Genomic DNA, 13,119 nt, shown 5'->3' on the forward strand with positions numbered 1-13,119 from the left:
AGATTATTGTTAATAATTGATATAAATCTACATTTCACTTAATGGAATGATTAGTTATAAATATATATCGTCGTTTGTATCTAATTTGGAAATTTAAAAACGTCGATATTGCAGTATTGGCTATTTAGTATGTACGGTGAATCAAAGATGGTACTAATAGTAACAAAAGTAAATCCACTCACGTGGACCAACGAGGTTTGAAACTACCAAGTGAGCGTGTGAAATATTTTCTTAAACATTTTGGATTAATCTTTTATATTATATTAATATTATATTATACATTATATTACAATAACAGTTATTAAAAAATTGGAAGATAAATATGAAAACACCTTACAAGGTAAGTATTTATGAAAAGAAATATAGCAATATTCATATAACCTAAAATATTTATACATTTAACGTCATAACATTTCAAGAACATTAAGCAACTGAATAAAATATATAAACTTATGTATCTTAGGCAAATATAAATGACTTTTTAAATCATTCTGGCAATTTGGCGTTTGAAAATGATCATCATTCTAATGATGAAATTGATGAAGACAAAGACTATGAAAATGAAGAAAGTGAAGAAAATGAAGAAGTGGAAAAGATCAAAGATATTAATAAAGGAGGAAATTTTCTCTTGGTATCTGACAGAAAAAGAACAAAGGTTACCAATGATTCTGCAGACATTTTATTAAAAAAGAAAAGAAAATTAGACAATGATTTATACAAACCACCAACTGCTGAAGAACTAAATCAACTTAGGGAGACAGAAAATTTATTTCATTCCAATTTATTTAGACTACAAATAGACGAAATGTTAAATGCAGTTAGACTTAAGGATAAATATAAAAATTTGTTTGATATTTGGTTTAAAAAGTTTAAAGGGACTATTGAATCCATAAAGGAAACAGAAGAATATGAAGTATGTAGATCTATTTAACCAGAAAACTTTGAAACAGAGCTGTTATGTAATTCATAATTTATATTTGTAGCTTTCAGATGAGGAACTAGGGAAAAAATTGAACATGCATATTTCAAAGCTTAATGTACCAAAAGTAGCAAAAGGAATATTTAAATTTCTTAAGCCAACAGATATTTCTATTATAGGATCTTATGTATTTGAAGCTGCAGTTGGTTCAAATATCACTGTAGATATAATGATTGAAATGCCTGCCAAGATGTTCCAAAAACAAGATTACCTAAACTACAGATATATAAAAAAGAAAATGATATATTTAGCATACATAGCATCTAATATTACTGATGATATTGCAGAAAGCAAGAGATTTATGAATGACACTTTAAAGCCAGTTTTAAAAATTGTACCAAGTGGAAAATTAGGTACCAAAATTAATGTATTGATACATATATCAGCTCAAGAAGGAAGTTTTAGACTAAGTAGATTTTTACCAGAAAAGAATAATGTTAGACCTCAATGGTTTTTTGGAGAGACCAAAAATAGTATGTTTCTAATTTTCTCTTCTTACTTTTTTTACTTATACTGTACAATAATCATATTTTTATAATTATAGTTGCAGAGAATTTTGTGCCAACACCACATTATAATTCAATAATTCTTCGTGATTTAATTATGAAAATACATGCAGAGAATATGAAAGTAATAAGAGAATATCCAAATATAAGAGATGGCATTATTTTATTGAAAATATGGTTAACTCAACGTGAATTATTAAAAGGCTATGCAGCTTTTAATGGACATATCATAACAATGCTTATTCTATATTTGTTATCCATAAAAAAGTTAAACACATTTATGAGCAGTTATCAAATAGTCAGAAATGTGTGGAATTATTTAAGTATGTAACATTCTTTAAGTATAAATATTGATAGGTTTGATACTTTTATTGCTATTAACTGACATCACTTATTTTATCAGTACACATTGATTGGTGTGAATCTGGAGTAAGTACGAATCAAAATGAAGAGAGTAAAGATAGAATTTTGAAATATCATGAGTATTATGATTGTGTATTTTTGGATAGCACTGGTTACTATAATATTACTGCAGATCTGTCTAAAGCTACATATAGATGGGTACAAAAAGAAGCAGAACTTTCCTTAAATCATTTGGACAATGCACATGCAAACAGTTTCCAATCACTTTTCATGAAAAAAGTACCATTTTATATGGCATTTGATCATTTTATATGGTAATTATTTTTACAGCTTATCAAAATATGTAATTGATTAATTAAACAATAAAATTAAAAAAATGTATAGGTTTAAAGGTGCTAAAATGTTAAGAAATCTAGTAAATGTTAATTCAAGTGACAAAGATAAACTAGATTATGGTCCCAATTATCGAGCCCAAGCAATAAAAATTCTTTGTAATACTCTTAAAGAAGGACTGGCAAATAGAGTACATCAAATTTGTGTATTACCAAATGAAAGTTCGGAATGGGAATCTACAGAGAATAATTCTGATAATATTGGGAAGATTTTTATTGGGTTAGAATTAAACCCAGAGTACTGTTTTAATATTGTTGACAAAGGACCTGAAGCAAATTTACCAGAAGTATGTAAGCTTTTTAAATATTAATGGATATTATTACTTCTTTTTCTATGTGTGTATGATATAATAAGTTTCATATTCTAGGCCATTGAATTTAGAAATTTTTGGGGTGAAAAATCAGAGTTACGGCGATTTCAAGATGGAACTACTCGAGAAGCAGTAGTTTGGTCGAAAGGCAAAACATTATCAGGAAAAAGATTAATATGTAAAAAAATCGTAACATTTTTACTAAGAAAAAAATTAGGTATACTTAAAAATAAATTTATATATATTGCGGGTGAAATGGAAGAACTTTTACAATTGCGAAAGGTAATCATTTTCAATACATTTTTATTTATAAAAATATATTAAATATTTTGTTTCATTTAGGTAAAAATAACGCATTTCGCTTATGGAACGGGAGAAGAAGCAGCACTGAGAGTAATAAAAGTATTCAATCAACTTGAGAAAGATTTAATGTCTCTTACAGACATTCCCTTATCAATACATGGGGTACAAGGATCTAGCGCAGTTTTTCGATATACGGACGTTTTCCCACCACTTGCAACGGTTTATCAACCTGATAATCAACTTATTAAGAAATCTAAAAAGGGTTTGACATTATCAAGAAATATAACTGCAGCACCTAAATATGTTTGTCCACTTGATGTGAGCTTGCAATTATCAACTAGTGGAAAGTGGCCAGATGAGTTAGAAGCTCTTAGAAATACAAAAGCCGCTTTTCACATACAAATTGCAGAATGCCTCAGAAAACAATATAAGTTAACGACAGAAGCAAACTTTTCACATATCGATGTATATAAGGTTATTATTTTTAAATATTATTTCTTCAACAAAGAAAAGTAATATTAAACATAGATGATTCGTTAAAAAGTAGTCATTTTTTGTTAGGATGGATTTGTGTTTCGGTTAAGAGTGGCACATCCAAAAGAAGTTAGTTGCTTGAAACAGCAAATAACTGAGGATGGAGTTATACAATATAAAGATAACGAAAAATCAATCGAATTAGAAAATAAGCTATTTGAATTACCAAAGCTAACTAGTGCTTTACATGGGTAAGGTTGATTTATCTTAAAAAATTATTATGCTTTAACTTAGTAATATGATATTATTTATATGGTAGCTTACATAATCAACAACCATCCTTTGGACTTGCATGCTGTTTGGCAAAACGTTGGTTATCCGCTCAGCTATTAGATAATTCTCATATGCCAGATATAGTAGTTGAACTACTTGTAGCTTCAATGTATTTAATGCCTGCACCATACAGACCTCCTCAAATGCCTCAAATAGCATTCTTGAGACTCTTAGAAAGTTTTGCAAAGGGTCATTGGAATACAGATCCTGTTATAGTAAATTTCAACAATGAAATGTCTAGTAAGTATTTATTTTGATACTAAAAATTGTCAATGTATTATTCCTGTTTATAATATCATTTTTAAATATAGAAGACGAAATAATTGCCGTGGAAACGCTTTTTGGATCATCTCGTGATTCTTTACCACCACTATTTATCTCTACTCCTTATGATCAACAGAGATCATTATGGACTAAAAAAGCACCATCTACTCTAATTTTGAATCGTATTACAATGCTGGCTAGACAATGTATAAAGTTATATGAACAACAATTTTTTACAAAAGTTCTGTTAGATTTCAAGCCCTTATTTAGGCCACCACTTACAGAATATGATTGTTTGATTTACCTAAAACCGTGTATGGTACCTAGAAGGTTACAAGCAATTGATGTTAATGATCCATGTCCAATTGTTGAATGGCACCCATATAAACATCATTCAGCCCAAAAGATACCAATTGTAGGTTTTGATCCTGTACAACATTTTCTAGAAGATCTCAGGGTAAGTTTTTAAGTAATATTTCATATAATATTAATATTTACTATATAGTTTGATTTTTTAATCATCAATATTTTTCTTTTCATATTTTTTTTTAGAATGGTTATAATGAATTTGCCTTATTTTTCCATGATACCTATGGTGGTACAGTAATTGGAGTTTTATTGAGACCCTCTGCGCTAGAAATCAAGGATCTCAAGGTTTCAAATATAAGTGGCAGAAAATGTAATAATAATAATGAACTAGCTTTAAATATTTCGGCAATCATACAAGATTTTTATGTTCTTGGAAAGGGTCTTGTAGAAGCGATAGATGTTCGATCTAAAAAATTTTCTTTAACTTGATTTCTTCTAGTATAAATATATTGTAATATACATTTTAAAGTAAAGCTTTGTTTTTTATATTATTGTTTTATGATATAATTGTCTAGTATCAACTTTCTTATCTTGTATAAAAATAATTATTTTGCGTACAAAATAATTTAATTATGAAACCATAATTAAACATGAATATAGATAAAAACCAATTATATAAAATACATTTATTTCAATAAATATATATGTGTGTATATATATACATATAAAAATGATCATAAAGTATTTTATATTGTACTATGATATTGAAATATTTTAAGGTATAGTTTATATAAAAGAATTACTTCATCATTAAAGATCTGATTTCATTATTTAATTTCATAATAACTGTATCGTCAATTGTATAACTCCCTGTTTTTAAAAGGGAATCACGTTCCTCAACTAATGCTTGCAATCTTTCATCCTGTTCATCTGATCTTTTTAATATGCCTTTGTTAGCATTTTGTGAAATTTTAGAGCCTACAGAACTTGGTGTAAATACTTGAGAATAAACGTCTTTTTCAATGAGATATGCTTTTGGCTTGATTACATCAATTTCTTTCTGAATTTCATTTAACAATATTTGATCATTTGTCAAGGCAGTAGAATCTGCAGATAATATTTCTTCTAGGCTAAAGAAAAAAAATAAGATATTTTTAGAACATATTAAATGTCGCTCGTGTTATACCAATATACATATTGCACATACTCTAAGTTTTGTAATTCTTCTTTACTATTTTTAATTTGAACTTGTATAGCTTGTTGATGTTCCATTTTCATACGATGTATCTCACGAACTGCTTTTGCCCATTGTTCTTTGAAAAAAGATTTACTTTCCTGTGCATTTTGTAATTTTTTTTCAAGTGTCTTTAACTCTTGCAATAAATTTGCTGTTTGATCTTGCGTCAAAGAACCTTTTTGATAAGTTTCCAACTCTTCAGACTGTTTTGATACAAGCAATTGTAATTTTTCATTTTCAGTACTTAATTGTTCAGTTTGTGTTTCTAAAGCTGTTTTCCTCTTTTCAAGAGCATCAATCTAAAAATATTAAGATTGTATAATTTAATTCTTATTTATAAGGGCGCAAGTGTGTTTATAAACCTTTGTCATAAGTTCTTCTTGAACCATTTGAAATGACTCTTTAAGCTCGTGTAATTTTGTATCATATCTCCATTGCAAATCTTCGTTTGCTTTAATTAACCTAGTTTCTTTTTCAAGGCTTTTCAATCTTCGTGTTCTTAAGTCTTCTGTAGCATTATTTAAACTATTTGCTAGCATTTTACATTGTTCAACGCTACACGCAAGTTTTGTTTCTAAATTTTCTCTATGTTTTTGCCATTCCTGACTTAGTAAATTTAAATGACGATCTTCCTTCCTTTTTAACTAAATTATAAAAATGAATGATAGATCATATATATCTAAAATAAAAGTACCTTCTTTTCTATAGTTAGATGTAATTTTACCTCAACTTTAAATATTTCCATCTGTCGTTCTTTCCAAGTCTCTAACTCATCCACTATTTTATATGCTAAACTATCATCTAAGATTGGTGGCCCTAAGTTTTCATCTAATTCCAAACCAAATATTTTGTAATGTTATATTCTCATGCATAGATGAAACAAATGAATAAAAAATCATGTACATTAAAGACTTACTAGGAATGGATTTTTTAATCTTATAATATGGACCATAATCTTGTAAATTTAGCATAACATCCAAGTTGCCAATATTATTATGTTCTATATCATACAATGGTATATTGTATTGGTACTCCATCTAAAATACATTTATTTAATGTATGTAAGTGTAAAATATAATTTCTAATATATTACCTTATTTTGACAAAATAATTCTTTTGTATTAATTCTACTTTCAGATATACAAGTCTTAGTACTTCCTTCCACTTTATATATACTAATTTTTGGTGGGAAATTTAGCAATAATTGTTTAATTTCATCTGTTGCTGATATAAATTGTAATTTGCACCCTATATTTTGTAATTTTACTTTTTCGCCTAATGAAGCTAGTATCTTTGGATGAAATGATGAAGTAACTTCAGTTTTAGGATGATGGAACCTATATTAAAGAAAAGATATATATTTAAATAAAAGAAATCCCCTTCATAGTATAAAATATTAATTTTAACTGTTACATTAGTAATTAGTACCGAATTTCCATATTTGGAATAATTAATTTTGAAGATATTGCCTTTATTGCTATCAACAAAATATTTAAATAATAACAGTGATAACCCTCTACACTTTTAGAGGAATTATCAATATTAGATTGACACAGCAGTGTGTCAACTGAATGTGAATAAGTAGCCTTAACAGGTTGATCTCTTACAAGATCAGAATTTAAAGTGTGTTTATTTATATTATTGCATCCATTTGGGGGATTGAAAATTTGAATTCCATATTTTCTAAAATCACCAGCAGGATTTCTATGACAATCTATTTCACTATAATTCTGAAAATTACAATTAAATACAATGAATATTAGTTCTAAATATTGCTACTTTACCATCTATTCCAAACAAAGCTTACTACTTGTCTTAAGATATTCTTTAATTCCACAGAATTAGGAGTGATGAAATCATTGATCATTGCATTTGAAGTATCCATTGCTACACTTGTTTTACCTACATATTGCAATTTTAGCTGTAAATCGAGATACGAGTCTCTACATTCTATTTTATTATTTTCATTGAACTCTGCTTTACATAAACAACACCGCTGATTTAAAATACTACTATTATTTTCAGTGATTTTAAGAAATTCTTCAATATTATCAGTAGGGATTAATGGTTGCAAATTTACTTCTGATTGACCTAATATATGATCTTTATATTTTAAATATATAAACAGAAATGGCTTTAGTTGTAAATATTCTTTGAAAACTTTTAATGAACTTCTGATCCTTATAACAATTTTTTCATTAAGTGTCCAAATATCTCCATACTCTTTTTTACTTTGATTAAAATATACATCATTTTCTAATATCTTACACCAAAAATATAAATTGTTTTTCATATCTGTATAATATCTCATTGGTAGCAAAGAATCTACATATGCTGCAGATATAGCAGTGATATTCATTAAAAAGAATTCATGACAAATATCTAGTGGACCTAATTGTATAAGACGTTCATCACGTAACAAAATTGGTGTTACTTTATTAGATTGAACATTTGCTTGCTGACATTCTTCCAAATTTTTTAACTGTAATTTCATACCATAATTTTTGCATTATCATTATTAAGCATTTATTTAGAAGTAACAAATGATTTACCTCTAATTGAGCATTTACTGATGTAGCTTCTAGATCGTGGATACTTAAAGCAAGAAGTAACTCAGGTTTATCTATTTTGAGTTCACTTTTTAATCCTGATAGTTTATGCCAATTAGCTTTTACATTATCAATACCACTTTTAGCAAAAACTTGGGCAGATCTTAAACTAAGTAGAAGATACCCTAATTTTTCTTTGATATCATTACTTTTAACAGCAAAGCATTCTATTTTCAATGGAACTTGTCCTGACCTCATCCTATAAAATTAAAAATTGTTTTAATAACAAACATTACAAAGTATTTTGTAATAAACATCATATATGATACATACTTTCGTAATCTGTTTTTATCTACTTCCCAAACCAAATCATGATCATATTCAGGATTTGAATTTGGCTCTATTATATCAGTTTCCAAAGAATGTCCATTTAGAGTTGCAACAATTAATGTAGGTAGCAGAATTTGTTCAAAACCTTTACCTAAGATTGTTAACATTAAACGTTAAGTGCTTCTAACTTTTATTAAGTAACATGCTTAGGTCATATCATGGAATTATTGAAATTAAAACAAAGTTGAAATTCAGAGAGAAATACATTTATTAATATTAAAAAAGCAGATATATAATGCGAAATTATAGAATTTTATCCACTACAAGTCATTCTTAAGTAAATATATTAAACAATTAGTTTTTCTACTATATTTCTATATCATTTTATGTTACATTATTTCGCACAAGAAAGATTTTATAAATAAAAGGTTAACAAGTAATCAGTCGTAAGATTTACCTTCTTTTATATTCAGTACAACTCGAACATCAGAATTTGCTAATTCCTCCATTGCATCATAATATAATAAATAAAAATAATTAGTATAAAGTGAGCAAATATTTAATGAAAATTAATGGAATCCGTAAAATTCGAATTGGTTACTATGGATACGTAGGTATTTAATGGCATAACATTTTATTTATCATGTCAATGTTTCACGGACGGCTTATAAATTACACAGAACTATATAATATGTATTATTTACACAATTAATAACATTGAAATCTTCATAAAATTAGATTCGCTAAAGCCCTCTTGAAATTATTTGAAAATTCAAATAAACGCCATATAAGTGTCACTGAATATAAATATAGATAAATAATTAGTCGCCCAAATTGGTCTGGTAACAAAATTGAACACCGACTAAATATTAATTTTTAACTTGTTTTATCAAAATCATACAGAAAAAAACATAACATAGAAAAATTAGTCATAATCGTGAAAGAGTTGCAAGATGTAAAGAAAAGGCTAAAAGTTATTGACGTATAAGAATGGAGATAGTTTGGAAAAGAGGGCGTCGGCGTCGATAGACTGTTGGGAACGCGGCGTTATTTCGTTTCAAGTTGGTAGCACTGTCAGCCTCGTAACAAATCTCACCTATGTCGAGTCGAGCGCGAGAGACAGGAGCGTAAGCTTGTCCGCGATCGTTTGTCCGCGTTCGACAGGTCTTTCAAATAGCGTGCGTGTAATCGGTGGACGGTAGAGCGTAGGGATATAAATTGTATTCGTATAACCAGTTCCGAAATAAAAGTTTGTTGGAAGGCCTGGGGAGCGAAAGGACTGCGGAGGGGACTGCAGTTAATACGGGGCTTGTGTGTGGGCATATAATAGCCGATCGGGCATACTGGTGACACGGCTGCGGATTTTTCCTTCGGCAAGAAGGAAGGAACATACGAAGCTCGCAAAGTGCATGTGCTAGTGTGCGTGTCACTATAAAAGAGTTCAGAGCCGCTTCGGCGGCGCTCCCAAATCTAACTGCAGAATTGAGTCTGTGGTGGTGAGGCCGCGGTACTATCGGGCCACGATTGAGTACGATCACGATCGCACGCGGCAGGGCCGTTTGTAATGGAGGAGGTTTCCGAGTGTATTCCTGTGCGACAGAACAGTCACGGCGATGCACGCCGTATTGACTGAGACGCGATATTTATCGTTGACTATTCCCCCCGGCCGGCCGGGCAAGAGAGGCAGGTCGAAATTGGTATGGAATCGTCCAGGGTCCTCGACACGACGAACACTCGCTCCCGTCTGTGATAACCACTAGCCGCTTAGAAAGAGATAGAAGAAGGGAGAAAAAGGAAAGAAAGAGAGATAGAAAGCTGTTGTGTATTTTGCGCGTGTGTGTTCTCCTCGTCTGCCCTCTTCATTACGTCTTTAAGTGTAAACATTTCTCGAAATCCGTTTCGAGGTTAGGATAGCATGGGGATTGATCCCCTGAAGGCATCGACCGACGAACCGTGACACCTGCGACTCGCGTCGTGTACGCGGTGTGTGCTTTTGTGTGTGCGTGCGTGTGTGTATTCCTCCTTAGGAAACCCCTGGGAGTTATTATTTTCCATCGGCGGCCATCCAACGGGACGACCAAAGAAGAAAATATGTCAAGAATGGGGATCGATCCCCGACTATTAAACGCCGTGCATCGTTTACATAATTAATTCGACTAATACAAGACTAACATCGGCAACGTTTTTTTTTTACCGTACAATCGACCCTTTCTGTCACGTTTAAACAGACTGTCGCAGATTACTCTGCCACGACAGAGGACACTCGCACCATGCAGAAAAGAGACGGTAGAGACACACAGCTACAGCTCGCGCGTAGCTCTGAACGCGAACAGGAAACGACCAAGAGGATCTCTCGTGGTAGCGGTAATGCTACCAGATTCAACGCGTATTCCTCAAGGTATAGTGTCACCTCCTCCTCTAATGTACTCATGGTCGGTCCCAACTTCCGTGTCGGCAAGAAAATTGGATCTGGCAACTTTGGAGAACTTCGACTCGGTGAGTTTGATTGTCTTTTCCTTTCTTCTTTTTTTATATTCTTTATTATTACATATCTTTCTATATGTATTTTTTCGTTTATTTTTCGATGTACGTTCTACATATATGATCATAAATAACACACGTCATGTTAAAACGTTCGTCTCCGTCAATGATAATATTCGCGCGTGAAAGTGACTTTTTCAATGGCATCGAACAAAATGGAGCCACGTAAAAGAACATCCCGTGTGCTGTCGTTAGTAAGCAAGAAAGAAATCCTTCCTAACCTTTCTGGAGCGGTTCGCGTTACGGGAATGAACGGAACCTTGAAGTAACATTTCATTCCGATCGATCTTAATGGAATTCGTTTCAGCTGATCTCGCTTCGACTCGCCCGCGAGATCTTTCATCCTGTTCGGTGCACTATCACCGCGTATTCTTTCTATCTTTTCGACATTTACGTTCTCGAAAAATCGCGTACGCCACGAGTGCAAAGCCATCGTTTAAATTAATACTAGAATTATTTTGCAGCGGTTAAAATGTCCAATTTGCAATTTTTCACAGAAGTTTTATAAAGTTACAGAGGTACATTTTTCAGGATTTTTTAATGATCATTTTTTTTACAAAATATATAGACGTAGATTTGCTTTCTTCCCTTATTACGTCATTTTCCGTTTATCTTCCATTTTGTTTACTTCAGTAACACATTCAGAGTCTCTAACGTAATAATATATTTTTTTATTACTAAAGTATGACCAAGGACCTTTTGCTCGATAGATTTTTCTTTTGTAATAGAATATCTTGTAATTTATAAAATTTACTTCTAAAATTCCATTCGTTTTATTGCCAAATGTATTATCATGAAGCAAGACAATTTATTAATTTATCAATACAATACCAAATCTTGTAACTCGTGATTTATAAAATTTTCTTAATAATGTAATAATTTAATTGTACAAGAATGCCCAGGTTAGCCACTTACCAATAATTCCAACGAAAACACAAATATTCCCACTTGTGTGAATTACAAATAACACATAATATGAAACACGACGTTCGAAAGTAAATTTACCAAATTTTTGTCTCAATCGCGCAGACTTGCCATCTTCTATACAATACTTTATTTTCGTAAAATTATCGCGAACGCGTTAACAACAATGACAATGTCGACTTGCATCGGTATCGTCCGAAGTTCAGGTCTTACTGCGTGACGTAATTCTCCGACGATAAATTTATATCTTTTATCTATGCTAAAAGAGAGTGTGCATCGAATATAAAGATGTTTATGTCCGCCATGGCCTCCCTGACGATTTTATTACGTGCTCGGCTCGCACGTTCCGCGAAACGGTCGAACTTTAACATACCAATTAACGTACCATGCGCATATGCATCTTCGCACGCTTTTAACTATAAAAAAATATCGAGTATTATCGATGGTGCGAAGTTAAACAATCGACTCGTCGATTTGTTTGCTATTCCGCCACGTGACTCGGGTTAAACGAGCTCCTTCGATAAACATTGAATTTTACCAGGTACAAATGTTTTATGTATAACCTCGCGACGAGCCAACTGTGCGTCGCGATGCTTGCAACTCTAACAACTTGTATAAACTTTTTGCTCATTGTCTTTCGTTTCGCACGCATTCATGATAGCTACCGCTAGTGATGGACTGAAATACGTCGCAAGCAGGTACGAAAATTTACCCAATTGAATTAAATCGATCGGTCGAATCAAATTCGAAGCTTCTATAAATATCTTGAAACAAAGAAAGAAGCATTTCAAACACTTTCAAGTAAATTAGGACCTAATCTTTGAATCTTTTATGAGTACTTTGGGAAATGAAAAAGAAATGTACCTACGCAGGTATGTGTGTACAGGTCAAATAGGTTCGAACGTTTTACTACAAATCCCCTATTCTCCGTTAAAATCCTTTTTCACGGCTATGGGTTTTAATTACCCAGTGACGAACGCAAACGTAAAAATAGAATTTCTAGGAATTCTGTTCTACCTGGTTTTTTGAAATTTGCTAGAAGAATTCAACGGAATGCTAATACCTTTCTGACTCATGCGATTCGATTGCAATTTCTAAGGTGTTCGACTCGTTCAAATGTCGAAGTACGTACATAGTTAGAAGTAGATTTTCCAAACTTGCGACTACTTGTTCTGCAATTTGAAACCCACTTGTGAAGATCAAATACATATTTGGCAAATGATATAGCGAACGAATTTTGAGAATTAGATTTGATTCGGAATAATAATTATATACAAAGTGAATAATTATATACAAAGAGTTTA

The 13,119-nt window shown here is 31.3% G+C and overlaps 3 protein-coding genes across 14 annotated transcripts in view; 2 read left to right on the top strand and 1 right to left on the bottom strand.

Annotated features, from left to right (window-relative positions):
• The first annotated feature begins 112 nt into the window (after positions 1-112).
• On the top strand, positions 113-5,260 carry Mat89Ba (nucleolar protein 6 Mat89Ba). The gene is made up of 12 exons (XM_069115409.1): positions 113-340; positions 464-913; positions 984-1,452; positions 1,524-1,808; positions 1,889-2,162; positions 2,233-2,527; positions 2,609-2,833; positions 2,894-3,328; positions 3,416-3,579; positions 3,648-3,901; positions 3,973-4,382; positions 4,478-5,260. Exons 1-12 carry the CDS (start codon positions 323-325, stop codon positions 4,721-4,723), a joined length of 3,525 nt encoding a protein of 1,174 aa, XP_068971510.1. The 5' UTR covers positions 113-322; the 3' UTR covers positions 4,724-5,260.
• On the bottom strand, positions 5,004-9,298 carry rha (protein). 2 transcript variants are annotated; one of them, XM_069115413.1, is made up of 11 exons: positions 8,808-9,298; positions 8,354-8,501; positions 8,024-8,279; positions 7,279-7,953; positions 6,900-7,201; positions 6,565-6,808; positions 6,388-6,508; positions 6,196-6,299; positions 5,834-6,115; positions 5,442-5,770; positions 5,004-5,364 (listed from the first exon to the last, which is right to left on the bottom strand). In XM_069115413.1, the coding sequence occupies exons 1-11, from the start codon at positions 8,857-8,859 to the stop codon at positions 5,034-5,036; spliced, it is 2,844 nt and encodes a 947-aa protein (XP_068971514.1). In that variant the 5' UTR covers positions 8,860-9,298; the 3' UTR covers positions 5,004-5,033. The 2 variants fall into 2 exon arrangements, with proteins under 2 accessions (XP_068971514.1, XP_068971515.1); XM_069115414.1 differs by lacking the exon at positions 7,279-7,953.
• Positions 9,299-9,461: 163 nt separating this feature from the next.
• Positions 9,462-13,119, top strand: part of gish (casein kinase I gish) — a 62,110-nt gene continuing 58,452 nt past the window's right edge. For 5 of the 11 annotated variants that reach the window (XR_011173416.1, XM_069115432.1, XM_069115433.1 and 2 more), the window contains exon 1: positions 9,464-10,846. Coding sequence is in view for 10 of the 11 variants with exons in the window: in XM_069115432.1 (XP_068971533.1) it covers positions 10,621-10,846 (226 nt within the window). In the remaining variant the exon portion in view is untranslated. Of the gene's footprint in view, positions 10,847-13,119 lie in introns of all 11 variants that reach the window. The other 6 variants (XM_069115435.1, XM_069115438.1, XM_069115440.1 and 3 more) reach the window with 5 other exon arrangements.

This window comes from Bombus flavifrons, chromosome 6 (genome assembly GCF_040668555.2).
Source record: "Bombus flavifrons isolate JBK064 chromosome 6, iyBomFlav1_principal, whole genome shotgun sequence".
NCBI lineage: Eukaryota > Metazoa > Arthropoda > Insecta > Hymenoptera > Apidae > Bombus > Bombus flavifrons.

Excerpts from the sequence above, each read along its gene's own strand:
- Mat89Ba (XM_069115409.1), top strand. Across the intron at positions 2,163-2,232 it reads GCATTTGATCATTTTATATG|GTTTAAAGGTGCTAAAATGT; the intron begins GTAATTATTTTT and ends AAAAATGTATAG. Across the intron at positions 4,383-4,477 it reads ATTTTCTAGAAGATCTCAGG|AATGGTTATAATGAATTTGC; the intron begins GTAAGTTTTTAA and ends ATTTTTTTTTAG.
- rha (XM_069115413.1), bottom strand. The coding sequence starts at position 8,859 with ATGGAGGAATTAGCAAATTCTGATGTTCGAGTTGTACTGAATATAAAA. Across the intron at positions 8,280-8,353 it reads GATAAAAACAGATTACGAAA|GATGAGGTCAGGACAAGTTC; the intron begins GTATGTATCATA and ends TTAATTTTATAG. Across the intron at positions 6,300-6,387 it reads GATTAAAAAATCCATTCCTA|ATGAAAACTTAGGGCCACCA; the intron begins GTAAGTCTTTAA and ends GTTTGGAATTAG.